Here is a 25563-nt window from a genome sequence, read left to right as displayed (position 1 = left end):
TAAATGTTCCCTAATAAAAATCATGCTGAATTTTTTAGCCCTTTTCCCACAGTGAGTTTATGGTCTAACACAGGACCTCTGTTCTTCAACTCGTGACAGAGGGAGGAGGTGAATGCTCTGCTCCCAACGGTGTCCTGCAGGCTCTGAAATGAGAGGTGATCAATTCTCTGACTTCAGCACAGAAGAGAAAACCCCCACGGGGCTGTGATGGTGGCTCTCCCTGCAAACCCATCAGGGCAGAGCCATAGCAATCAGAGCGCCGGCAGCAGCCGCTCTTATGGGGCTGTGGTTACTTCTGCAGAAGGATGGATGATGGTCCCTTTTACCTTGGTTTATATTTTACATTTTACTTTGGTTTATATTTCATTTGTTGGAGCCTCTTTGAGAGATTAATTTGCCTTTCAGGGAAATGTGTCATTAGCAAATAGCGCAAGGAAATTTTGGAGCCATGGGATGACTTGTGTGTATATCCTCAGGTCTCCGGCAGGAAAAATCACAGAGTTCATTGCTTGCTAAAGTGCACGAGAGCGGGCAGCAGGGCGGCATCGCTTTGGCTCTGGCAGAGATAACCTGGCTTTATGCTTATTTTCAGACAAGTGTCCAGGAGTAACTGCTCAGCAACTAAAAGACTCCCTGGAGGAGTACCCAAGGTGATATTCTGGGGTACAGATCACGCTTAGTCATGCTGGAGTTTGACAGTAACCAGCACTGAGCCCTTTGATTCTGTAGGGAAGAGCAGCAGCATTAGCATCAGCTAACATCCATGCTTACAGTCACTGGCTCGCTCACATTATGGGAATGAGTAACTCGGGAGGGAGAACTGTGCTGAGATCCTCAGCTCCCTTTGCACGCCCTTTGGAGGAGGATCTTGTTCAATGTTTTGCTTTTCCAAAGCATGTGTATCCTTGGTGTTTCTGAATGTCAGAATGACAATTCTTTGGATGGGGGACAAGCAGGCTGTGCTGTGCCAGGGGAGGTGCACTGTGTGAGGCATAGGGCTAAGCTCACAGCCAAGTGCCTCACATGCAAAAGGAAGAAGCACGAGAAGAGGCATGGGAAGCATCCTGCCCCCGGAAGGAGGTTGCTGTCCAAATTTCCCATTACAAAATGGTGGTGTAACAAAATCTATGAGAACACTGGAATACTGAGCAGTGTGCGTCCAGCAGAGGGTCTGAAATGCAGCAAGGGATGCCAGTGATGGGCAGCCCTGACTCTCACTGTGTTCAGGAGCACTAAGTGCCCTGAGCCAAGGACCCCACTGCTGCCAGCACCCGCACGTATTTCCACTTAGCTCTGTTTTCTAAGGCTACCAGGTGCCAACCTGTCCCTGCCACAGCAGACAGCAGTGGATGCCCAGGGCAGCCTTTGAGCAGCGTGGACTTGCTGGCGTCTCAGCACAATTATGAAGTCTCCATCTCCAGAAGACAACAACATCCTCTTGTGCTGCTTCCTTGTTTTTTGTTGCCGCAGCCTTTTGGGTTTCATTGAAATGCTGCCACGACTGGCACCGAGTTTGTCAGACACTGGGTAGACACCCAGAAGATGAACCCATGGCAATCATTTTATTAATCGTTATATCCAGGTTTAAAGCCTTGAAGATAAAGCAAGAAATGAAGCTCGCAGACTCCGAGAGCCACAGAACCGACCTGGTGGGAAAGCAAAGCAGGCAGTGTGGTTTCCTGGGAGGAAATCTGTGCTGCTCCACAGCTGCTGCGGGAGTAGTGCTGCTACAGCTCTGTGTCCTCCTGGGCAAGAGCAAAAAAAAGTGCACACACAGTTTGGTCTTAAGAGCCCAGCTTCCAGCTGTAAGTAAATTCTTGCTGCGTTTTGCTATAGGCTGCCTGCTTTTGGGTGCTGTCTGAGCCCAGTTGTGCTCAGTAGCTGCTTTCATTGGTTTCTTAAGGAAAAGATGGTTGGTCTGAGGGCAAAACAGCTGTCACAAAAATCAGGCTCATAATGCTGCTGCCAGGTGGAGGGTTTGAGACTTAAAGTTCTGTGGGCCTTTTGTAGCAAGGCTCTGATCTGCTTGCAATGGGGCATGGGCTGAGGGAGGAGCTGCTGAAAGCACAGCAGTAAAGGATCCTCAGAAAGAACGCACGTTTCTAACAACCTGTGTGCTTTAACAAAGTTTTATTGATTAAGCACTTCAGGTTTCATTTCTCTTTAAGCTTTCACAACTAGGGCACACCACAGGACAGCAAGTTATTAACTCCTCCCTGCAGAAGGAATCGGCTTTGTTAGGCAACGTCCTAACTGATGGCATTGCAGCAAAGCTCAGTAAGCAATGTGGTTTGGTGCTGCCCTGCTTCGCCGTGAGCCCTCTGTGCTTCTGGCCCCGTGTTGTCCTCATTCCTGCATGCAGTGCCTCTGACACCACTGGTATTTGTTGTAATGGCACTTAGGCTGATGCCTCTGTGATTTTCTTTTTATAATAACTGTATCATTGCTTTTTTTTTTTTTTTTAAGTCTATCACTGCAGCCAAAGGATTGGATTGTTGTAAAGGATTGTAGCAGCTGAGGTAAGAGCTTGGTGCTTTCATTGCTTAGAGCCAACCATGCCATTGACATCACCTCTGCTTGCTTTCTGATGGAGAAGCAGAGATCTGGGGGGGTAGCAAGGACTGTGAATGAACACAGATTGCAGAACACACCAAGGTAGTTTCATCTCTCAGACTCCCCTTGTCTCCTGATCCCACTGCTGAGCCCCATGCTTCACCTGAGTTAGAGATTGCAGGATAATGGTTTTAATATACAATTATACAGTTCTTGGCTCAACGCATCCCTGAGTAAGCCTCTAAGCATCATTTTTTATATAAATATATTTTGATTGCTTCACTTCTCACCGTCCTTCACGAGATGTCATTTGTTTTGCCTGCAGAGCAAACAGACTCCAGACTGAGAACACCCACTGTGGGACTGTGTTACTCCACAGGACAACCTATGGGTTCCAGGTCTCCTCAGGCCCCCACGATCCTCATCACCAAGCTAATAGCATCAGGAAGCAGGACAGATTTGTGCTCCAAAACACGAGCCCTGGCTTCCTGGTTGTTGGAAGGTTTTCAAACCGTTTGTGTTGGAGGGTCTTCTGCCTGGTATTGACGTGCTGCTCCCTTTGGCCATGCCCGCTACTTTGTTCTCACTGAAGATCTGTTGGACACGCTGAAGAATATTTTGTAGTAGATGTAGACATTGACGATCCTTAGAAGGATGCCCAAGAGGTAGCTGAGGGCTCTGAGGAGGGCTGCAGCCCCACTGGAGAGGGGGAGCAACCAGGCAGTGAGGCCGCAGGATGGAGAAGTGCTGCTGGTCAGGACATCATCAACCTGCAGCAGGGTGCATTCAGCAGCAACCAGCAGCCAGATAGCTTTGGAGGTCAGCCTGGCATTTCTCACCGTCCGCAGGCTGCGGGACTCCATGGGGAAGAAGGTGATGAGGTATGCCTCCATGGCCACACAGCTGAGCAGCAGCGCACTGATGTGCGTGTTGGCCACCAGGAGGTTCTGCAGCAGTGCTGGTGTGAATGCTGTGCGTGGGACAGCAACGCTGGAGGTCCACAGGAACAGCTCAGCAACAGCACTCACAAAAATGAGGAGGTCTGCTCTTGCTAGGCTGGAGATGAAAACTGCAGTGGATTTGGAGGAAACTCTGGAGGAGTGCAGGATGAGCATCACGTACCCGCTGCCCAGCACACCCAGCAGGGTGCTGATGGCGTTGGAAGATGACAGGACGAGGTACTGGATGTACTTAAGCACCAGGTATCTTCTGAAATCCTTCATGTGGTCTCTCTCCCTGGAAATGCCAGCTAGGGAAGAGCACCTGGAATGCATATAAAGAAGGTGGTTACATGTAAGACTGGTGGGATACGTTCCAGACAAATGTTGTGTGCTTGCACAGACTCACTGCAGCACTGCTGTGGCATTGCTTCTTACCCAGAATTGCAGTCATTCGGTATGTGAAATCCTCAAAGTGCATCAATTATGAAAGAAATGGCCTACAAACCCAGGGGATCCTAGCATTTTCTCGTAATTAATGCAGGGAACTGTAATGACTCTGGGCAAATACTGGGAAACCAAGGTCAGAATAGTGCTACTTCCATTATGCAAGTTTTTGTTTCTAGCTTGCCATAGTGAGCCAACAGTTTAGCAGTGAAGAATCCATTGCCTTCGAAACTGGATGAAGCAATTTCAGAGATATTCATGATTATCACCAAGAAGTCCTTAAGGACAAATGGGAAAAACTCCAGAAAACTTGGAGAAGAAAAGCAGGCCTTGTTCTGAGGGAGGAGCAAGAGGGGCCCCTTCCCAGCAAACTGCTGAATAAACCAAACGTGTCATCTGGGTGATGGAGTGGAGGTAAGGAAACACAATGGGGATTTCTCACAGGTGAAGTATATTGAGTTGGCCAAGCTCCCTTCTCTAGCAGGGTGATGGACCCTGGGGGAGAAAGCAGTCGGCAAGTCTATTTACGTATCTATATAAAATTCAAGATATATTCATCTTGGATTTTCTTAAGACTCTCAATATTGTGTTATGAGGTATCATACAAAGGAGTAAGCTAGGCAATGCAGACTAGGAAGAGCTACAATTAAGTCATGCCTAAGGGGGATGGAAAAATGAGAGGCTAATTATCAGAAATTGTAGGAATGATGTATCAGAGGAGGATCTGCAGAATAAGGAACAGAGCTCACACTTATTGAGTTAGCTTATGAAGTCTGCTGTAACACGAGCAAGAATGCTGTAACCATTTGTGAGGCCAGCAGTCTGAGAAAGGTATCGACTGCTGGCAGTGTTTGATGTAGATTGAAGAAGATGAAAGAAAGCTAAAACATGATTCAGAGCGGAAGGAGTCGGCGTTGCACAGCCTGGATTAGAAGAGATGCTCATTTGTTAAACTGCCCTGATGTCAATTAAGATCACAGATGAAGGAAATGGCATTGTTGCTCCCCCTGGCAGGAGCACCTTGGGGCTTGTACTGCATGCAAGGCTTTTCCTGTAGTTACCCAACAGTCCTGGGTGGCTGCTGTGGTTCCTGCCTGATTTTTGTTTTCGTGAGACAATGCCAAAGTGATAATTCTGTGTAATTCCTGAGAAAGGCCCTACACGAGCCAGCATTTGTAAGGATGGGATTCCTGTTGCTTGTTGAGGCTCAATTACTCATCCAGGTTGACTCATCCAAGATCCATGGGCGCCTTTTCTTTTATGTACCTGAGCCAACTTGGGGGAATCCTTTGCTGAAGAGGTAGGAAAAACTCAGCTGTACTGCAGCTGAATTGGGATTGGTTCATCTTACCCTCATTTTCCACGGTGATTAACTAGAAAAAAAAATCTGTTTTCTGTCAAAAGCAACATTTCTCTGTAGTTCAGTGCTCTCTCCATTAACACAAGGGTCTTTGCCAGCTCAGTCCTTTACAGTCCACTAACCTGCCAAGATGTGGCATCGCCTCACTGCTGATGGAAGTAGAGGTGAAGAGGAGGGTTGGTCACTGAGCGTTGGTTTGACCATTTGCTTGGACAAAAAGCATTGCAGGAATGAGGATCTGCTGTTGGAACAAACCCTCCCAACCTGCAGTGTGAAAGCTTGTCCTTCTGGCTGCTGGTGGAGGAAAACCAAACTGTGCCACGTGTAGCTCAGCTCTGCTTTGTTCTGTTACTCAAGGAAGTTCCTCCTTGTTGGGCTGGCTGCTGGAATCATTCAGGTTGGGAAAGACCTCTAAGATCATCAGGTACGTTAAGGATGCTTTTTTGACCATAAATTCTTGCATGATGAAAAGTCCCTGTAACCTGGCTGCTGCATGCAGGAGATCAATGTGTTTGGCCAGAGGACTTCAGCTGAATTCAAGGCTGTGGTTCCCAGAAGGAAGGCAGCAAACAAATCAGAACTGGTTTGGGCGGTTCAATGAGCGAGGGAAGTGTGCAGCTCCTTGACCTGGGGTTTTACATCTCCTCTGGAGAATATGGAGATAAACATTAACTGGAAAATAAACTGAACCAGAAGGAAGGCTTGTCATAAAGCCAGGCTGCTTCGATCTGTCTGTCCATTCAGGAATTTCCTCAATTTTTTTTTTTTTTTTTCCATGCAAGTTTGAAGGAAAGTGACCCCACTGAGTGGATTTACAGCAGATCTTCATCACGCCCACGTGAAGCATTTCAACACTGAGCTCCTGGGCACTGGGTTCTATCCTTCACCCTGGGATCTGGTGATGAGCCACGGCCCCTCCCAATGATGGGTGCTGCCCAGGGATGCTGAGCAGCCGGTGCAGCCGGGGGCTGTGCTCAGAAGCAGCCAGACCAGATGGTCAGGAACTCAGGGTGTTTTTCACATCATCTCTTCCTGAAAGCTTTACATAACGCTGCATTCCACATAAGGTCGCAGTGGGCTCTGGAAAGGAGTTGCAGTTTCCCAAAGGATGATGCCTTCCCACTGTCCATTTGAGATGTGCCCGAGGTATCCCTCCTGCCCTGGGAGATGGGGCCACTGTGGTTGTCTCTGTCTACTCCTTACGTGCTGTGATTTGGTGCTTTCAGCTCCCACCCAGAATGCAGCAGAACAAGGTTCTGTTTCCTCCCTTGCCTTGGGCATTGGGATGTTTATCTCTCAGCAGCTGGCTGGTGGGAATGCTTCTCCTTCTAACTGAAGAACTGGGCAGAAATCAGCTGGGGCTGGGAGACCTCCAAGTGCTGCTAGGATGCACTGCTCCAGTAAATGGAGCAGAGCCAGGCGATGCTCCTGACACAGTGCGGCCCAAACTCTGCCAACTGTGAGCTCAGGGCTCTCCAACAGCTCCTCATGGTTTTGTCCCACATCACCCAGTGCTGCCTGGGGGCAGTGCCATTTGGGCAGGTTCTGTTCGCGCTGTTTCAGACTAAGCCTCAGCCCATGGCACGTTTCCATCCGCGCTGGTTTTTCATCTGTACCAGAGTCGTCCTCCTGGGGTGCTTCACAAATTCCAGTGAACAGTGACTTCCACAGTCCTCTTTCTGTCCTTGTTATGTCGCTGTAACCTGCGAGGTAAGTAAAAATATCCACTGCTTTCAGGCAGAGACTTGTTCCAAAATTCCTCTTGGAATCGTGCCTGAGAACACACAGAGGAGGAGAACACCCAAAGCACCACCGACCGCCCTGACTGCCATGGGCTGTGTGAGCTTCCACTCCATTTAAAAGCCAAAATACTTACATTTGCTGAACAAAGCAGCCGGTGCTGGCTTTCCCCATCACCGTGTGCTGTGTGTGCTCCGCAGCAGTGTGCCGTTCCCTTGGCTCACTCCCTGGCTTTTATAGATAACGCCGTGCTCACACCACGTCAGAGTGGGGTTTGCTTTGCCAGGCACCATCCCAGGGTGATTTCACAAGAGACGTCGCCTGAATCACGGCAGTATGAACTGCCTCAGCACTTTCAGCCGTCTGGAAAAACTGATGCCCCGTGTGGCAGAGGAGTCCCAGACACTTCCTCAAACACAGCCACAGCTGGAGCGGATTACGGGGGAGCGTGGGCTCACAATGTGTGAGCTCTCACACGCTGGCTGTGAATATGAGATTCTTGTGAGCGCTGCAATGTAGCTGGAGCAGCACAGCAGCCAGCCCCACCGGGCCGCCCTGATGTGTGTTTGTGTCGGTGTTGCTGGGGTTACCTGGGTGTGATGCGGTGATGCTGACATCGGCCTCCACCTGTTGTTCTCTGGGGGTGACACGGGTTGAGAAGGGGGTATTGATGTGGGTGAGCCCTGTCGCGGGGCTCGGTGTGGAGGGGAGAGGTGTCCCTCAGACATCACAGATAATAGCAAATCCCACTAGAGAAGTGGATATTAGCAACAATTCCTTCTCCAACAGAGAAGGTGATGCACCAACACAGCCTGCCCAGGGAGGGGGGCACCTGGAGGTGCTCTGGAACAGCAGGGATGTGGCACTGAGAGATGTGGGGATGGGTGCAGTGGGGTGGGCTGGGGGTCTGAGAGGGCTTTTCCAACTGGAATGATCCTATGAGCACACAGCATTGCTCCCAACCCATCCCAAACACCAGGCTCACGCTCAGAGCTCCTACATCAAAACGGGGAATTAAAGGTGCTGATGAAGGCTGTGCTGCTTTGTGCCCTGCGAGCCCGGTTTTGTGTTTTGTGCTTTGAATTCTATTTGGTTTTGTGTTTGGTTTTGATAAGAACGTGTTCATTTGTGCTGCAGGGGTTGTTACTCTTCGCAGCGACCGTTCCCATTTCATTTGAGCATTTTGCTTGTCAGGATGACAGAACAGAATTTTCAGCTGTGAGACCACGAATCCAGCGGGTGAGTCACACGCTTCCCCAGCACCCTCCCTGTTCATAACCTCTGCCCGTTGTTGGAAAGATAAAGCAAATCCCTCCGCTCCTCCCAGCGCCAAGGTTCCTCCCCCAGCCTGCAGCCCCGCTCACTCCCCACCCCCTGGATCCAGTCAGTGTCACCTCCTGCACCCCAAAGAAGCCCCAAGAAGCCGCCTCACACCGACCTGTGTGCCAGCACGACACGATTTCCAGTGCTTTTCCATATCCTGTTTGTTTTGTGCTGAACCCTTGTTTGAGTGCCTGGCCAGCTCTGTACACTGGTTAACGCTGTTCTTCTCCTTTCTTTCTTTTGTTTTCCCTTGGAGTCTGGAATACGATTAGATTTCATTAGAATTCAACAGTAGGTAAGAAAACGTCAATTCCTCTGCCCAAAGTGCTCCTCTTGGCTTTTCGAACTAAAGCATTTCCAGCGCTGTTCTGCTCCTGCTCCTTCCCCTCTCTCACTGCTGACCCTCTCCCCTGCTTTGTGATGCCCCCCCCCGGGGTTCTGCCCATCCCAAATAATCCCATTCCTGGTTTCTTCCCCTTCATACCATGCAGAGTTCATTTTTGAGGCAATCCAGTGGAATGATAACACCTGCATTGCTCGAGTGTTGCTGAGGCTTTTTCCCAACATTCTTGAAGAATTTGAGGAAGCTGCCGGAAAGCAGTTTTTGTTTTCAATAACTCTGCAGCTCCATTCTATGAAACGAGTCCGAATTTCTGTTCTTTGGTGGTTAACCCTTCCTCAGGTCTTGCCAACACCACATTCTCCATCCATCTTCCTTGCCCCCTATGGGATGCTCACCCCCTCCCCACCCTGAGGAGCAGCAGGAATGCTTTATGTCTGTGCCTGGGTAAAGGATAACATGGAGGATAAGGAATAGTTGTTTTCTCTGCTCTCTTGCCTCCGTTCTCCATTTTTGCAGTAAGTGGCTCAAATGAATTCTTGGCTCCTTTTTGCACAGCTGATAGGACAGGTTTCTCTATGGGGGAACGGTGAAAAGATTTATGGCCTCGTCTCTTCTGTCTAAGGAATTGAATGGATCAAGATAGGAGGTCAAATGGACAAAAACGGTGGTGAAGCACAGAAGTGGAGGAAGAACTGAGATGCATGAAGGTTAATGCAAATCTCACTTGGTTTTGGCTTGCTTGCTTCCTTCCTTTCTGCCTAACCAGCATTTCTAATTCTGAAACAAGAGCAGAGTGTTGGGAAATGCCTCCCCCCAGAGCACAAGCAGCAGGGAGATTCCCCTTCATCCCTGCAGCTTTGGGAATCCTCTGCTTGAAGCTGCACGTTCTCAGCTGATGACTTTTCCAGGTGAAGATGCAGCAGCCCTGCAGTGCTGGGATCACAGCCCTGGGCTCTGCTCTGTGCAAACCCCTCCCCAGCACTCACACCCATTTCTTCCCATTCATCATGTGGTTTTCTGCACGCTCTCACTGCCATGTGGGGCCCAGAGAAGCAGAGCAGAGTTATTTGCTGCAGTTATTTGTCCAGTGCTTTGTCTCAATTCGATTTTAACCTCTCCTTGTAATGAGTTTTCTCCCTCCTCCAAGGCCCACTCTGGAAGATCTCCTTGTGGGTGCTGACACACTGGAACAGGTTGCCCAAGAAGGCTGTGGATGCCCCATCCCTGGAGGCATCCAAGGCCAGGCTGGATGTGGCTCTGGGCAGCCTGGGCTGCTGGTTGGTGACCTGCACACAGCAGGGGGTTGGAACTGATGAGCATTGTGTGCCTTTGCAACCCAGGCCATTCTACAATTCATCCTGCAGATGGCTTTCTGATAAGCATCCCCTTGTTACTTGCCTTCACTTACCTCAGTTATCGTTTATTCTGTGTTCTCTCCTTACTTCTAACTTTCTTGGTGGTATTTTGTACTCACACACTGAAGGATTTGCAGATTCAGTCATCCAGTCTAACTTGTATCATAAAATGTGTGAAGGGTTTTGGCTTTGTTCTCTGGGAAGGGATGCATGAAACAACCAGGAAGAATCCATGGTGCATTTTTACCAGATTTTCCAGGAAAACGAGAGCCAAAGCCACAGCCATCTGCAAGAAGTTATCCCGTGTGCTCTGCCTGAATAAGGGAGTCTCAACGTCAGGCCAAGATACACCAAGTTCTACTTTCCTCTTATCTTCTGCATTTCATAAACAACTCAATGAAAAGTCTTGTGAAACTTTCAGTTTCATCTCAGATGGTTCTGAATCAGGGGAGGCACTGAGAGCTCATTGTTCTGCAGGCTGTTGGGTTCGCTTTCTGCAGAACACCAAGGGTTGTCCAGCTGGTGTCAAAAACCCTTCGTTCCTTACACCTGAGTTCCTCACTCAGTGTGAAGCATGTGACAAAGACAGCCAAACCACATCCACATCCCCCAGATGTGCAGCAACAGAGAGGCTGAGCTCGCTTCTGCAGTCTCAGGAGGAATGGTGCTCGGCTCCGGAGCAACACCCTCTGTCCCTCCCATGTTGTCATTGCTTCTAGCAGCAAACCAGGGCAGTGTGAGTGCCTCTCGGAAGCAGGAATGGCCACAGAACTTCCATTCACCCAACGCTTTCAGGGAGATGTGAACTGGGATTTAGCCATACCGCTGGGAGCAGTGGGTCTGTGCAATCCCTGCTTCATCTCAGGCATCCTGGCACCCCTCATAGTGCACTGAAAGGAACGGCTTTGTCTGTGCCCACAGCCTCCGGGTCCTTTCCCCTGCGAGGCAAAGCAGCTCTATTTCCAGCCATGTTTGGTGGTGTTTTGCATTTAACTTGTTTCTTCCGAACGTGAAAAAAACAGCATTTGCTGTGCTTACGTGCTGCACCGGATCTCTCTCTACATATGTCTGTGTGCAGCACACAGCTCTTCTCCCTCCCGCTCTATGAAGTGACTGCAGTTCTGGCGAAGGATCAGCACTGATTTCCCAAAAAGTGTCTCTGCTCCCCCGGAGTGCCTGCAGGACACACTGCTGCTCCTCCAGATTTCCTTTGGGAAACGGTTCCTCCACAAACACTTGTGATGCTTTTCCTGAGTATGACTCCAATTTCTATTTTTCCCTCGATGCAGAAGCGAGGTCACATCAAAGCTACTGTAGGAGAAAAAGTATTTTCAACTGTGTTTGTCGACTTGGCGTTGGGTGTTTTCCAAGGCCGTGATGGTCTGAGGTTGAGATTTTCTTCTGTTTGTTTTCTCTTTAGTTGGTTGGCTTTGCTTTCTGACATTTGGGGATTGTTTTCCTTTCTTTCTTCCTTTCTTTTTTGAGAAAATTGAGTTTTGTTGAGTCTCATCATCTGGAATGGGAAATTATCATTGAGTAGGAGTGACAATTTATTGGAACTGCCAATTCAGTTCTTCACTGGAAGCAGCCCTTGGGATCTGGGCATGATGCAGGCAGGTGAGCTCAGCAGAGTGACATTCCTGTTTCCAGCTCCAGGAAATGGAAAATTTGCTCAGGTCTTGTCAAGTTTTAATTGAATTAGATCTAAAAATGTGCCCTAAGATTTCCTATGCAAGAATTAATATTTCCCTTTCAAAAAACACTCTAAAGAAGGCAGACAGCCTGCAAGGGCACAGGACAATCCTATGGGATCAGAAGGAAGAAATCCTCCTGGCCATAAACACGTGGACACATCTGGTGACCCCGTCCCTCCTGCCAGGATGGGAAGGCCACGTCTGTCCCATTCAACAGAGGCATCTCATGTATTTCTGTAACCAAACGCACATTGATTGACCTGGAGTCCTGAGCCACCAGAAGCACCGCCAGGATTTGTCCCCATCCCGATCCCTGTGCCTACAGGGATCTCTACAGAGCCGCTTTACTGCGGGAAGCTGAAAAAGGAGCAAAAGGAATTCCTGGCACTGCTCTCATTGCTCGCCAGAAATCCGCTTTGCTCGTCCTCAGGCGTCGCGGGGGAAAGTTGGTTGTCAGAAATAAACATTTATTATGCTTCTAACAAAAGATCTGAAGGGCTATTTACAGCATTGTTCTTGTCTGAAAGAATGAGAGGAGGAAATGATTCTGTGCTCCTCCGTGCAATTCCCATCTTAGTAGATGTGTTTTATTTGGACAGATGACAGGCATTAGTGAATTGTTTCCTACAGAGACAACACAGATGGGCAAAAGGAACTTAGTTAACCAAGAGAACAGCGTAATTGCACTGGTGTCAAACTCACTGGAAACCCAAGAAATATACATGGGAAGCCTCACTGTCCTAAGGGAGATATTCAGGCCCATTTAAGGCTCAGATTGTTTAAATGTTGAAAAATTGGCCGTTGTCCCTCATTGTCAAGATTTCTTTGTGATCTTATTTAATATTTTTGATATTGGAGATGTAATTATGAGCAGGCAGGTTTAACCTGGCAGCACACAGCCACACGTGAGCATGGAGAGGGGAGAAATCCCAAAGCCAGCTGTGGACAAATGGCTGCACAGGCAGCGCAGTCATGGATGGATCTGTGGCTGGATCTGCCCCACGTCAGGTGTCACTGTGCTTTCCTCTCAAAGGCAGCCCCAATGTGTTGTTTTTCACGTCAGCCATTGAACACAGCTCCCACATGGAGCACGGCTGCTCCTTCTGAGCAATCATGGGGTTATATACTTCCCCTCATGGGGAAAAGGTGGGTATGGTCTGCTCTTGTAGAGTGAGGAGGTGATTCAGGATGGGAAGACAAGCTGTGTCTGACTGCCTCAGCTGTGGGTTGGAGGAGGGGAACCCCTCATCTGAAGCCTTTCTGGAGTGACCAAAAGGCTGCAGAGACCTTCATCCAGCAGAGCTGAGTGCTGGAGCTGGAGGCACTCAGATACATGGAAGGAAGGATACAGGTAAGGGATTTTTCCATGGGGGACAGAGCTGTGCTGGGGGATGTCCATCACACGGCTGGGGCTAACTGAGATGTGAACTACTCTGTACTAGCTATGTAATGTGTTGGAAAGGCTGAGAAACTTGTATCAATTAAGATAATGTTTCACTGATGTAGAGCTGTGCAGCCAGGAAATTCCCTGCTGTGCTCTCAGCCATCTGCAGCCTTCCCACCTCCTCCCCAGAATCAGGGCTTCTCCACAAAGGACCTGCAGCTCTCAGTTCTGGAGGCAAGCCCATCCTTGGGAGAACTCAATGCTTCGATTCCCATGAGCATCCCAGTTCACAGTAATAATTAGTGTCCTTCATGGCAAAGACAGAGCTCAGGGGGTAAATGGCTAGGGAAGCTGTGGTTGGGATGAAAAAGGTAAACTCGGTCTGCAGTTCTTGCTCTGCACCTCCTCCTCTGCTCATCCTTACCTCTGTTTCTGTTGGGTGCATGGATCCCTTGGGTTATCTGCAGATCTCATCTGAGTTCACAATCCAAACCCACAGAAGTCATTTTGGTGTTGGGGGTTTCACTGTGACCTCCCCCGGGTCACCCCTCTGCAGCAGCCTGGAGCAGAGGGGAGAGCAGGGAGTGCCAACAGTGCGGCAGGGTTTCAATTGGGATGGGGCAGCTGTGTAGCTTTTGTGATTGTAGGTTTTGTCTGCTCAGGGTAATTCAGGCCATGAGGTCAGAGAAAGTTGGTGTTGGGTTTCTGGGGTTGTCTCTGAGCAGATCATCCGCCTATCAAAATTGATACAAGAACTGGAGAGAGTCCGGGGGATGGAGTAACTTATCTGTTAAATCAGGGAATTACCAGGCTTTTGGTTTTTAAGGCCACATCAGTGGTTTGCAGAGGAAAATGGCTTTTTCTGCCAGCCCAGATGGTAGGGAGAGGTGCTGCCTGCCCGTGAACATAACCCAGTGTGGGCAGCGCTGGTGTGGGGGTGGCACTGAGGGCTGCCAGGGGAAGCAGAGAGTTCTCAGCCTTTAATTACCACTCGCTTTCCTCCTGTCTGGAGGAGGGGACTGCAATGTGTGAAATGCTTGGTATGGGAAGGCAGGCTCTGCATCTCACTATTGGAGTCCTCTTGATATTTGCTTGGACCAAGGAACTCCAGGGGGAAAAAAGGATGAAAACTTCTTGTAGAGCTCAATATGGCACCCGGGACACAGCTGAGGGGACAGGAGCAGTCTGTGTGGTTGGAGACAGGTGCTGGGAGCCCAGCAAGAGCTGAGAAGGTGTCAGACCTTTCAGTTCCTTCGTAACCCCAATTAAGTGCAAGTGTCTGAATAAATAGCCATTAATATCAATCCTCCTCGATCTCGGAATGTAAGTTAAACAGAACCACGGCTGATTCATCTTGCAGTGCTCAGATTGCCCAAAAAAGGGCAGTTTTTGTGATGTTGGATGGTCTTTGGGGGAAAGTCAGCCATAAATCTCAATTGTGTGGACAGTTGGCTGGGGAAGCTGAACATCTTGAGGAGAGGCTGGCAGTGGCTGCAGCCCTGTGTTCATCCCAGAGCACAGCGTCCCTCTTTGGCCCGGTCCCATAGAGCTGGTCCGGTTCTGCTGCACGAGCAGCCACAGAGGTGAGTCCAAACTACACCAGCATACTTGTATCTGTCCACATGTGCCACGTATTGCAAATTCAAAACAGAAACTAAAAACTCCCTGCAGTCTTAAATCAAAACATCAGGACACTTCTGTTTTGCAAGAGTAAAACCTCCACAGGTATCTGCTGGACAAAAAGCACTTCAGATCAAAGCAGGGTATGCTATTTTTCGTCCCCTCCACAGGAGAGTTTTCCTCTTTCAACAAAGTCTTTGCATCTTCAGCCATGTTCAGACCCACAGAAACAAACGCATCTTTGTATTTCTGGTGCTGCTGCCAGAGCTGGGGCACGCACACCTGGAGATGCTGTCACACTCACATCGCACAAGTGACTTTAAATGTCAGACATGCAATTTTTGTTCACTGCAGGACACCTTTCCTAGCTTGGCACCACCCAAGTTCATTAAATGGATGGGGAGGAAGCACCCAGCTTTATCAAAATGGGACTTAGAAGATTTGGTGCTAAAGAGGGTCAAGAGCAAAAGGTTCATCTTTTGTGCTGTGGCTTTGCTTCATTGTGCAGCCTATGCTGTAAGAGATGAGACCAGCCACTGGGTTGACTCAAAGGACGAAGGCATGATCTTACAAGCAATTAAATAGCTGAAGACATTTGAAAGCACACCATGCTCTTGGTATGGGCACAACTCATTGAAGCCAGCAGCCAGAGGTTTGCAATGTGACTTAGAAATGGCTGAGCAAGGGAGAGAATGAGGCAACTGTCTGCAGTAATTAACAGCATAAAGAGAGGACAGTTACTGGAAGTGATGCTTCAGGTTAGAACTGGAAATAATAGAAATAAATGAATAGGAAATATGGAATAAAAAGCTCACTTGAGAGTAAACACTGGAATAGTTTCCTGATAAAAGCAAGGTCCCAGGTGGGATGTGGTTTTCCAGGAATTCGATCAGCATCATGAGTGTGTGTACATGTTTGTATATATTTATAAATAACCTGTGGACGTGCTTAGCTGGAGCTGGTGGTGAAATCTGAAATACCCTTTGTAAGGGGAAATCTCTTTTCCCAGGACTGCTGCTTTCTTTGTACATAAGGGAGTCATCTATGGAGGAAAGCAGTTCCCACCATTGAGCTGTGCCTCCGAATGTTAACTCGATTCTCAAGAAGCAGAACAACATCTCCGAGACCAGCTTTTATTGCTTTGCAGTATTTACAGTCTGCACTTGCCAAAAAGTTTTGCCTTGTGAACTGGGGGAGAAGCACATCCAGAGCTGCTGTGCTGCTGGGAAACAAATGCCCCCCAGCAAACCTGCACCCTCCACGGCACACGTGGGGCCGTGGGGCAGAGGGCTCTGGGCTCTGGGCTCAGCCCCAGCCCTGCTCCAGGGCAGCACCGCTGGGTCACAGCTTTGCTTCTTGCAGAACTTGACTTGGGCAGGTGTGCCAACTGAGGGAGCTGCTTGCTGTGTGTGCTTTGTTGCATTGAGTGCAGTGAAAATACAAAGAACTGAAAGGACGTTGCAAAACTCTGAGTATTGCAGAAGATCCTTAATGGAGAATAAGAAAAAAATAAACCCACGGTTGGTTCTTGGAAAGATATTGCAACAGCGGTTTGACAAGAAGTTGTTCATCGTGAAACAGCACCAGTCTGTGATTTGCTGTGTCAGTGTAGGGTTGGTGCCCCGCTGGGTACTCATGGGGCAGCCAGGGGTGATATTTGTCCCTGTGATAACATCTCCTGGCTTCCAGGGCAGGGCAGAACAGGTGGTGCTCAGGCAGGGATGAGCTGCAAGTGGAACATCGCTGGGTCGTGGCCATGGGGAGAGCATGGGGTGGTGTGTGGGAAGCACTGAGGCAGCAGGTGACAGCAGGGTGTGATGCAGTGAGTTGTTGCCCACTGGTGGGGTCCATGAAATAAGGATGCGTCTACGAGGGGCCAAGTTCTCTGTCAGAAAAGTTCCTTGCCGTATCCTCCATGACTGATGATTAAATATGTGCTCTAGCAGCCGAATGTGGGATTGCTGTAGGTGGGTAACAGCTGCTGCAAGAGCATTTCCAAGTGATTTCTGCGATGCTGGTCCCTTATCTGAGCCTCAGATCCAAACCGACAGCCTCCGGAACTGTGTCACTATCTATCTGGGGCTTTCCTCTTCAAGTTTTTCCTTTTAAACAAGAGAAAATTCTGAGCAGCTGAATGCTCAAAGGATGGGACATTTCTAATAGCATTTCCCCTACTGACTTCAACCGGATTACTTTGCATATCTGTTTATCTGTTCTCATCTTTCTCATGACTCAACTTTGTTCACTTAAATCTCACCATATAGCCCCATACCCCCCCCCACACACATTGCTTGTGGGAAGGAGCTCTGTGTTCATCTGCTGCTGTGCTTCCATTGAAGAGCAACGCATAAGTCGATTTGGTGTAGAAGGAATCCACATCTGGAGTGAGCACTGCTCTCCTTGCTGGCACCTACAGCAGGGCAGAGTAGCACTGGTGTACAGCAGTGGGTCCTGGGCTGTGGGTGCTCCCCCTGGTTGGCTTTGTTTGTGGCTCTTCGATGGGACCCACTCCTCTAGGGGTGCAGAGCTGGGGGAGAAAATAATGGCCTTTTAAAGGCTGTGTGGCAGTAAGTCACCTGAAGCAGACTCATTGCAGCCAGTGCTGCTCCAAGGAGAGCTGTATTTTAATGGCTGCTCTTCAGAAAGGCAGAATTTTGGGTTTCTGATGGGGATTTGCTAAGAAGAGCCTCTGATGAGAAGCAGCTGGAGCCAGCTGGTGGGCTGATGCGGGGCTGTCCTGAGTTGAGAGGAGGAGCACAACCTTTGCTATGCTGCGGCCACATGCTTGACATGCTTTGTGTCACAGATAGTTATCTGCCCATCTTCATGGGACCGTATCTCAGCAGTAGCACCCGATAAACACGGCTCTTGCTTCACACAGAGTGTCTCTGTTACCAACACTGGGATGTAGCAATAAAAATTCTCCTTTCAGACTTGAAGAAATGTGCAGTCATCCCCAAATCTTAATGCCAAAAATCCATGGATTTTAAATCATGTTTATCCAACGCCCCTTTTCCAAGAAGAGAAGGGCAGCCAGCATTTCCAGCTTATTACTCCAGGCTTTTGGGGCTATTTTCAAGAGAAAAAGTAAAGCAGAAGCTCCAGAACTGAGAAATGCTTTCCTATGTATGGCTGTGCTTTTTGGGGGTGGGTTTTCCCATCTTTCAGAGGCACGCAGCTCACAGAATGGGGAATGATGAGGTAAACATCAGAGGACTCGTGTGCTGCCTCAGTACTGCAGGTGAGAGGAACGGTAACAAAAAGCAATGGGTGACTTCTACGTTTGCATGTCAATATATAAGAAACAAGAAATGCAACGTCTCAGTGGGGAACAAAGCTGGAAAATCGAAGCATGGCTCTTTGTCTAAGAGCAAAGTAACCAGGTAGGCTTTGCAGTCTGGGTCAGCGGGAGCCTGCCCAGGTAAGTGGGAATCTAACCCAGGCACTGAATGCTGCTCGTGTTTCTCATGCTGTGAGTGATACTTGTGGGCTGATGGAGGGAGATAGAGATGCCACCCCAACCCATTTCCTTCCATTGTTCCTCCCAGGAAAGGAGATCAGTGAGTGTGAAGCAGCCGCAGGCTGCTCTGAATACTTAGGGTAAGGAGGATGGATTCTCCGAGTTCTGCCCTGTGGTTGTTGCTGGGGGTAATGTATGTAAGCCCCTGAGGATCTCTGAGCAGATGCATTACTGCAAACAGCTGCTAAGCAGAGACAGTGCTGATGCCATCCTGCCATCCCAGCTGGCTTTACGTCACCTCTCCACCCTCATTCTCTGAACAACTAATTAAAAATCTGTAGCTCCTGCATGGGTGCAAAGCAGAAGTTGCATGTTTTGGAATGACTCTGGGGTTTCAGCTGCCAGGGCACAGAAACTGATGCCTAAATGTGATTTTTCTTTGTCTCTTTCCATCCTCCACTGTCAGTGTACCAGCACTCTGCTCATTACCCCTCACCAAAACATTCTGTTGCTTTTCCCCACTCTCCTCCACCTCCTCTCGTCAGGAGCATTATTTCACCCTCAGCAAAGGGGCAGACGTGTCAGAGATGAACCCAGTTTTCAGGTCGTGCTTTTCTCTGGAAGCTGCCTCCAGCAGTGAGTGATGCTGCAGCAGCTCATCCTCCTCCATCACAGTACGGCCCAGCCTGCCCCATCGACTTCAGGCAGAGCAGAGCTTGCTGCCCTCCTTGCAGGGAGTTTCAATGAGAAGCAGCCAAATTTGGTGAGTCCAGGAGAAGAAAGCAGATGCAGCATGCAGAAAAGATTTTTGCTTTATCATTAAATGCTGCCTTCTTGATTTCTCCTTAAATAGGCAGAGGGAAAAGCTGCTTCCGAAGCCGAAGAGCTTTTTCATGCAGGCTGCAAACCCTTTAGGCTTTTAGGAAAATTGCCTGAAATTCTATCTGTAAAGAGAAAAGCAGAGCAGTGTGCTGGATTGATGGGATGTTTACGTCAAGTAAGTGAGAGCCGAGCGTCTTTGTCACAGTGCTGGGAAGGAGAGCTTGGGGGCAGGGGCAGTCAGGGCTGAGCGGGGCCATTGCGCTCCTTGCAGAGCCAGCTGTCCCCCAAAAGCAGACCGAAAAGTCTGGAGGAGAGCAAAGGAACCACTTAACTTCACGTTGACAATGAGCTGCTGGGTGAGAGCTGCCCTGGCTCACCCCAAACCCCACAGCCAGCCTCCTGGCCTCCGTCCCTCTCCCAAAGCACCCCACAGCTCTTTCCTTCCTCTCCCCGTCCTCACCCCCACTGTGCAAGATTTTACATCTTTTCCCTCCATCTCTCCTCCCACATGTGCTTTTTGACACCGAGGTTTCTCACCTCTTGTCATCTTTAGAAACAAAAGCCTGTTGCCTACCACTCCCTCATCCTCCTCTGCTTTCTGTTCCACCAAACTTACAATTTATCTCCTTTTCTCCTCGTCCTCCTAACACCTGCTCAACCCTGTAGCCCTGCCCAGGACAGCTTTGAAGCCGCACTGCTCAGAGGAGAGGAGGTAAGTCCTGCCCCCCCAACCTTGCTCTGACCTTTGGCTGGAAATGTCCCATTATTGGAAGTGAGGGGTAAAAGAGAAGAAAATGAGAAAGACCGAGGAAAGAATAAAAATAGAAAGGAGAAGGAATAACAAAACAGAGTAGTAAAAAAGCAGAAGGAATAGTAAAAAGAAGTGGCAGAAGGGGGGGAAAAAAAAAAGCAGAAGGAATGGCAGAATGGAGTAATGCCAAAACACACAGCAAAATGGAGCTGCAGCACCAGCTCTGTGGTGTGGGAGGAAGCAGGCAGCGGATCGCCCATCCCTGGGTGTTCTGGGACCTCTGTGGTGGGAGCCTTAGCACCCAGAGGGATGCAGCCCTGGGCAGACCAGCCTGGGGTTATGCAGCCAAAGACCTGCTGCAAACGTGCAGGAAAGATGTTAGGGAGGAAGAGGTGTAAGCAGGAAGATGGAAGGAAGGGCTGGCACACCTCAGCTGCAGAGCTGGGCTCTGCCCAGTGGGCGCAGGGCAGTGGGGCTGTGTGTCCAGATTATTGCTGATCTTTTTTTGTGCTTCATTCCCAGAGAATAGCAGCATCCAGCATGGTGGCATTCTTTTGATGCTGAACCATTTATTTAAGAGGTGTGCACCCAGCTGGGACAGGTCTGGGACCTTCCTTGCTGTTAATGAGCCAAGGAAAGGGCTGGGAAGCCCTGGAGCCAGGTGTCACTGCCTGACAGCCTGCAACCCAACAGGTCCCACTCCCAGGCATTCCTTTCCACCCCCATCACCCCCACCTCTCCCTGCCCCATCACACTGGGGTCAGGTGCCACCTGTTGCAGGCACAGAGGTCCCACGGGAGCAGGAGGACGTGGAGGGTTGCACGTCCTGCAAGCAGGGAGCAGCACATGGAACCCCATGGGCTCTGCTGCTTTTTCCTGCCTGCGGCTATGGAAGTGAACCCCGATTCTGGAGAAAAACATTTGCTAAATACTTCATTCCTCATGAGGAGCTCAAGCTTAATATTAGACCTTGACATTAATACCAGAGGTCCTTTGGGATGGGAGGGAAGAAAATCACCTTTCTGGTGGTGATGTCGATCCCAGACGGCGTTCAGGGATCTCCCCTGCCCCGGGGCGGGGAGTTCAGCCTCCCCCCCCCCTCCCCCCCCCCCCCATAGCGGAGCTCAGCACTACGGGGGTGGCGGAGCTGCGGAACGAGGGCTGCTCCCGGCCGTCCCTCCCCGTGCGGGGGGCGGGGGGTCGGCCCGCTATAAGGGCGGCGGAGCAGGGCCGGGTGGCTCGAAGCGGCTGGGATCGGCACGGCTCGGATCGGCACGGTAAGCACAGAGGGGTCCCGGCGACCGTTTATTCGTTGCTCTGCGCTTACAGAAGGGTTTGTTTGGGTAGGGTCGCTCTGCCTTTTTGAGGCTGTTTCCACGTTTCTTGCCGAGGATCGACGCTGCTTCGCGTCTCAGCTTGAAGCAGGCGGTACGATCTTCTTTGCCGGCCGCGTAATTCCTCGCAATAACGAAATGGTCGCTGTGTGTCACCGCGGCCGCCGGACGCTCCGTTTTGGACGCTGCGCCCCATCCGCCCCGCAGCTCCGCGCTTCTGCGCGTTCCTAAGCGGTGCGTAAATAAACGGCTCTGCGAGCTGCTGCTGGGTAAATATTGAGCGGCTGAAGAGATTCTCGTCTTCATGCCCTGATGTAAACCTGAACTAAAAGCTCAGCTGGGAAGCGAGGTTCTGCTTTTCCATTTCCAGGCGCAGAGCAGTCCCCTGTTGTAGCGGTCACATCGGTGCTGTAACCATCACTTGTCCTTCTGGTTACAAAGGCACTTCAGACTGCGTTTAGAAAGAAGGGCAGCAGGTCCCAGAAGTCTTACAGGCAAATGCCTCGTGTGGTTGCTCGCTGTCCGCGGGTGACTTGCGGAACAGTGTCAGAAAGACTGAAATTCAGTCCCCAGCAGGGGTAAAAGTTTGTAATCCAGCTCAATGCCGCTGAAGAAGTGCACACAAATGCGGCACGGAGATTACATAAAACAGTTTATCTCCCAGGCAGACGATGGCTGAGATACCCGGGTTTTCTCATAGACGGCCCAGCCCCGGCCACAGAAAGGCAGCTGTTGTGAGCAGAAACTTCTGTGGGTTCCCCAAAGGCAGAAGGAAGTCTGACCCCAAATGCGCTGCTGGGATCCCCTGGGGTTCCTTTGCATTTCCCAGTGGGGCTCCTTCCTTTCCTGAGCACTGTGTGACACCGTGCAGAACAGCTCAGCTCCCCCATGCAGCCTGGTTTGCCCCGATTTCTGCTCATATTTTGTAACTACCTTCGCTGCCTGCAATGTGCAAAGAGATCATTCCAGCCTCTTAATCTCAAGCATCTTTTCATGTCTGAGAAAGAACTGATACGTGACACCTCGGTAAGTACACAGATGCTATCTGTGTGAGTTTTCATGATCTGACGGAGGTAGCAATCTCAAAGTGTTCTTGCAGCACACGGCCCAACCTTCCACCTCCTGTGCACTGCGCTTGTTTATGTCTCTAAGTGAAGAAGTGCTCGTTGGAGCACTTCTTATCCCTTGTTGGAAGCCGTGCTGCAGCCTTCCTCCTGCAGTGACCAGGAGGAATGCAGAGCTGCACAGCTCTTAGGGACTCAATTAGGTCTCAGCACTTCAAATCCCATCGTGCTGTGGCTGCGTTCATTGCCCCTTTGAAGGACAAGCTACTTCAGTTTGCAGGGAGTTGAAGCTCTCTGGCATAGCAGTGGAAGAGGGATGCAGTACTGGGGGTGTATGAAGATGTGACCCCACTGCACCAGGTGCCAGAGTAGGAGTGGTGGCTGAACTAGATGGTTCTAATGACATGTCACTAATGCATCGGTCTTTGCAGGATCACATCCCTTCCTGGCTGTTCTCTCAGAAGAGAGAATCGATGGGTTTTTCTCCTATTTAATAATCATATTTTATTTTCATGTGCTGCTTTCAACAACTGTAACACAACAGGTGAGATACGACAGCTCTACTGTAACTGCCATATAACCGAGTTTTCCACCCTGAGACCTGAGATCCCTCTCCAGCCACCCGGTGCCTCCCAACAAGAGATGACCACACTCCTCAACAGCTCACTGTGCCAACACGCCATCGATGACTTCCGAAACCGCGTCTACTCCACGCTGTACTCCATGATCAGCATCATGGGCTTTGCTGGCAACGGCGTTGTGCTCTTTGTGCTCATCAGGACGTTCCGGCAGCGGACGGCCTTCCAGGTGTACATGCTCAACCTGGCCGTGTCTGACTTCCTCTGCGTGTGCACCCTCCCCCTGCGCGTGGTCTACTACGTCCACCAAGGGCACTGGGTCTTCAGTGACATCCTATGCAGGCTCAGCTCCTACGCTTTGTACGTCAACCTCTACTGCAGCATTTTCTTCATGACTGCCATGAGCTTCTTCCGCTGCATAGCCATCGTTTTTCCGGTTCAGAACATCAATTTGGTCACGGAGAGGAAGGCTAAATTCGTTTGCGTTGGGATCTGGATTTTTGTTACCCTGACGAGCACTCCTTTTCTGATGAATGGGACTTACCAACACGGCAACAAGACCAAGTGCTTCGAACCCCCAGAAGACACCCAGAAGACCAACATAATCGTGATCCTGGATTTTATCGCCCTCTTTTTGGGTTTCATTATCCCCTTTATCATCATAACCATCTGCTACACCATGATCATAAGGACCCTCCTGAAGAACTCCCTGAAGAAGAACCAGGCCAACCGCAAGAAGGCCATCTGGATGATCGTCATCGTGACGGCCACCTTCCTGGTGAGCTTCACCCCCTACCACGTGCTGCGCACCGTTCACCTGCACGTGCTGCGGCTGCGGCGCTCCAGCTGCGAGGACACGGCCTACCTGCAGAAGTCGGTGGTGGTGACGCTGCCTTTGGCCGCCGCCAACTGCTGCTTCGACCCACTGCTCTACTTCTTCTCGGGGGGCAACTTTCGGAAGAGGTTGACCACCTTCAGGAAGGCTTCCTCCTCCAGCATCACGCAAGCCTTCAGGAAAAAGTTCTCCCTGAAAGAGAGGGACGATGAACCTTTCGGGGAAAGCAATAAGGAGAACGGGAACGCCCCTGTGGTCGCTTCATAACGCGGTGCGACCTTCCCGTGGGATCTCAGATGGGAATGGAGATCACTAAACTCTTCCAGTAGATGGGAGCCTTTGCTGAATCCCAAAATAGACACAAAGTTATTTAAAAGGCAGAGGTCAAGATGATTCCTGCCCCGCTCCCAGATGCTTTTGCTTTGGACTTCAGTTTCAAAATGCAGTGTGCATGTGGGGCTCGCAGGATCAGTGCCTGTATCTGGAAATCCCGGGTCAGACCTCACCCCCCTCGCCCACCCTGCAAGCAGCAGCCCTGAGTGCTGGGGCAGCACGTCTGCAGGGGCCGAGCAGCAGCAGCTTCAGGGGAACTGCCTGTGATGTGCAGCCTGGATGCATCTCCAGAGGCACAGTGGTGCCTTGCTGCTGCTGAGAGGGGTAAGAATTGGATGTGATGTGGCTCCTTCTTTGTCCAAGGAGGCTGTGGATGCCCCATCCCTGGAGGCATTCAAGGCCAGGCTGGATGTGGCTCTGGGCAGCCTGGTCTGCTGGTTGATGACCTGCACACAGCAGGAGGTTGAAACTAGATGATCAACCCAGGCCATTTTAGGATTCAATGATTCTGAATTCCTAAAGAAATGTTCTTTGCGGGAGCACCTTTGAAGTTATGGTAGCCCAGCATGCATTTGAAATGTATTACAGTGGGGCTGGTCTTGTAAGTGACGGCTGTGGAATCTGGGTTATCATTCCTGTTCTTCACGAGTTTTGCCTAAAAGTAGAGCTCTGGGTGCCCAGAGCCCAGAGCATGACCAGGCCTTTCTGAAGCACTGATTAAGTTTGAAGAACAAATACAGTGGTAGACATAGTATTTAAAAATAGCCAACTGTGATGCACACCTGGTCCTGTTCAGAAGAGCTCTTGTTAACACCTTGCAGAAAAGCTGCAACCCAAGGCTCTGCAGGGACCTGGATTGAGCTGGCCATCAAGAGCCGGAGAGCTCACAGGGATTTGTGACCGATGTCATTCTGAGCTCAGGATGATGGAAACACAGATTGGAAAGAGAAACCTGCAGATCCTGGGCCTAAGGAGCCATTCCTGCAGTTCCCCAGTTAAACCCACTGTAAATGAATCAGTGCTGCGTTGTTTTGGTGATGTCCAAAATTAGGACACTGCATCAGACAGAAATGGCCTTAATTCTACAGGAATTTTGGAGTTGAGAAACAGCAGTTGCTAATGAACTGCAATGGGGCAGTATTTAAGAGGTTATTTTGTGTCATCTTAAGGAAAGGAATGATGTTATACGCAGGCAGAAATCACTGTGAAAAAGGCAAGCTTTGGAATATGTAGAAAATAACATCTACTTTCCCAAATTTTAAAATATTGTGCATTGTATGGTAAAACTAGATATATATGTATATGTTGCAAAGCATTTTTATTCTAGAATTATTTTTTTCCCATCGTTTCACTTTTTTATGAGGCGATGTGTGCAGCAGGAGAAAGAGCAGTGGGTTTTGTTTTGTGTAAGGGGAAAGGCTGTTAAAAAAAAAAGACAAAATTAAATGGAAATGTTGCAAGCTCAACTTGTGCTCGCTGTGCCTTATTTCAAAGCCTCCGCAAATGGGTTCTTTGGGTTTTTCGAGTTCTTTTCGGGTTCGTTCCCCCAATAGGCGCTGTAGGACGAGGCAGGACGCAGCGCGGAGCTGCGCTCGTTCCGTTCGCGGTGCGATGCCGTCCCCTACCGAG

At 49.8% G+C, this 25563-nt stretch overlaps 2 protein-coding genes across 6 annotated transcripts; one reads left to right on the top strand and one right to left on the bottom strand.

Annotated features, from left to right (window-relative positions):
* Nucleotides 1-1545: 1545 nt before the first annotated feature.
* Nucleotides 1546-7624, bottom strand: LOC104912126 (galanin receptor type 3-like). Of its 5 annotated transcripts, none has more exons than XM_085230941.1 (3): nucleotides 7175-7624; nucleotides 5421-7072; nucleotides 1546-3816 (listed from the first exon to the last, which is right to left on the bottom strand). In XM_085230941.1, the coding sequence occupies exons 2-3, from the start codon at nucleotides 5435-5437 to the stop codon at nucleotides 3126-3128; spliced, it is 708 nt and encodes a 235-aa protein (XP_085087067.1). In that variant the 5' UTR covers nucleotides 5438-7072; nucleotides 7175-7624; the 3' UTR covers nucleotides 1546-3125. The 5 variants fall into 5 exon arrangements, with proteins under 5 accessions (XP_085087067.1, XP_085087068.1, XP_019473661.1 ...); XM_085230942.1 differs by having other exon boundaries at nucleotides 5290-7001; XM_019618116.3 differs by having other exon boundaries at nucleotides 5421-7001.
* Nucleotides 7625-20887: 13263 nt separating this feature from the next.
* CYSLTR1 (cysteinyl leukotriene receptor 1) lies at nucleotides 20888-25400 on the top strand. Its single transcript, XM_010715083.3, has 2 exons — nucleotides 20888-21067; nucleotides 22733-25400. Exon 2 carries the CDS (start codon nucleotides 22831-22833, stop codon nucleotides 23866-23868), a length of 1038 nt encoding a protein of 345 aa, XP_010713385.3. The 5' UTR covers nucleotides 20888-21067; nucleotides 22733-22830; the 3' UTR covers nucleotides 23869-25400.
* The last annotated feature ends 163 nt before the right edge of the window (nucleotides 25401-25563 follow it).

Source organism: Meleagris gallopavo, chromosome 9 (assembly GCF_905368555.1).
Source record: "Meleagris gallopavo chromosome 9, MGAL_WU_HG_1.1, whole genome shotgun sequence".
NCBI classification, from domain to species: Eukaryota; Metazoa; Chordata; class Aves; order Galliformes; family Phasianidae; genus Meleagris; species Meleagris gallopavo.
This window is presented reverse-complemented; position numbering and strand designations above follow the sequence as displayed.